Source organism: Neophocaena asiaeorientalis, unplaced genomic scaffold (genome assembly GCF_003031525.2).
Source record: "Neophocaena asiaeorientalis asiaeorientalis breed wild unplaced genomic scaffold, Neophocaena_asiaeorientalis_V1.1 scaffold465, whole genome shotgun sequence".
NCBI lineage: Eukaryota > Metazoa > Chordata > Mammalia > Artiodactyla > Phocoenidae > Neophocaena > Neophocaena asiaeorientalis.
Genome location: NW_020174936.1, coordinates 545595 through 547305, shown reverse-complemented (window position 1 = coordinate 547305; position 1711 = coordinate 545595). Strand labels below are relative to the sequence as shown.

Here is a 1711-nt window from a genome sequence, read left to right as displayed (position 1 = left end):
GCGCCTGCGCCAGTGCCCGCGCCCCCGCCGCTCCCGGTGCCTGGGCCGCCCTTGGGTTCGCCCGCGCCTAGCACGGGGTCGTCCTTTTTGGGGCAGAGGCCGAAGGCCGTGGGAAAACCGTAGGGATGAGGGAAAAGCGGCGGGGGCAGCTTCTGCAAGAGGCCAAAGCCCTTGCTGGGCACTGGGATCACTGGGTAGCTGCGTACGCCGGCGCCGCCACCAGGCCCTCCAGGGCCCGGGGGACCGCCAGCTCCCGCCGCCAGACCAAGTCCCCGCTGCGCGTGAGGAGGAGGCGGCCCGGGAGGCCCGGCGGCCTCTTCTTCGCCACAACGCAGGCTTTTGTGGGGCGGCGGTCCTGGGGCCATCTCCGCGCCGCACCCCGGGCCGCCCCCGCCGCCACCACCAGCACCACCCTTCCCCTGCCCACCCGACCCGCCATTAGCGCCGCCGCCTCCTTGCAGCGAGAAAGTCCGCTTGCGAGTGCCACCATTGAACATGGCCTTGACGTCCTCCCAAGCGTGGCTCAGTTCGTCTGTGGCCGACTTGTCACTGAGTTTGAGGTGTCGGCGCCACGAGTTAAAGTTGGCTGCGTCGGGCTGCGTGTATTTGGCGTCGGGTGTGCGGTGCGAGTGGAAGATGAACTTGTTAGGCGAGAAGTACATGCTGCAGTAACCGCACTTGATACACTTGGCACGCGAGCTGTTGTAACGCGCGGGGATGAAGCTGCCACGCGAGCCCCAGGCGCACTCGTGCACCACATCAAAGGCGAAGTTCTCGGGCAGCTTGGGTGGCTTGTGCTCGCCCAGGAACGACTTGCAAAGGCGTTCGGCCTCGCGCTTGGTGATCATGCCGCAGCGGCGCGACGAGATGGGCATGGCCCCGGCCCGACGCAGAATCTCCAGTTGCACCGGTGTGCACTGCACGCATGTGATGCCCAGGGCCACGCGGCGGTTGTGGATCTCATTGTAGCTGTAGTTCTTGAGGAGGGTGTTGGAGATTTGCGCCAGGCATAGGCGCTCCTGACTGTCGATGACCAGAGACACGATAGGCACCCCGTACAGCGACGTCTCGCCCACCTGGTTGGGTTTGAGAGCGCTGGAGCCCGAGTAGGGCTGCAGCTCCTGCTTGGAGTTGGGCGAGGAGTTGCCCTCGCGCCCCGGCCCCAGCTGAGTGGTGAGAGCCTCCATGCCGCCGCTCCTGCGAAACAGAGAAAGCAGAGAGCCGATGAGCCATTTTCAGCGCCAACGCCGCTTGGGCCCGCCCAGCAGGGCGCGCCGAGTCGGGCGCGCGGGGAAACTTGGCAATGGGGAGTCCAAGCTCATTCGCCCCCTGGACGGGCGCCTTTTGTTATTCAGACGCGTGCTGGCGCTGGAACAAAAGCCCCCAGGGTTTGGAGGAGGAGTATGGGTAATTGAGACCTCAGGAATGCCCCGGCAGCTAGGAACCTGATCTTCTTTTCGGACAGGGGAGGAAGTGGGGCCCAGAGACGGAGAGTGACTTGCCCAAGGCCACACAGCAAAGCCATTGCCGAACCCAGGCTTCCTGGCGCCCAGATCCGTGCGTCTTCGGCCACCCTCGCAGGCTGCCCTACCCGTCCGGGTCCTGAAGCCCTGACGTCGGGGACAGGCCGCCCCTCTGCTCAGTCGCGCATGCACGCGGGCGGGGGCAGCGCAGGGAGGAATAGGGAGGGGGGAGGGGCGGCCGCTGCCCA

The 1711-nt window shown here is 66.3% G+C and overlaps 1 protein-coding gene across 1 annotated transcript in view; it reads right to left on the bottom strand.

Moving 5' to 3' along the window:
- The window catches only part of SKOR1 (SKI family transcriptional corepressor 1), a 12920-nt gene that overhangs the window by 6480 nt on the left and 4729 nt on the right, over positions 1-1711 (bottom strand). Inside the window, 2 exon segments of the mRNA XM_024761654.1 lie at positions 47-275; positions 507-1197. Coding sequence (XP_024617422.1) covers positions 47-275; positions 507-1197 — 920 coding nt within the window.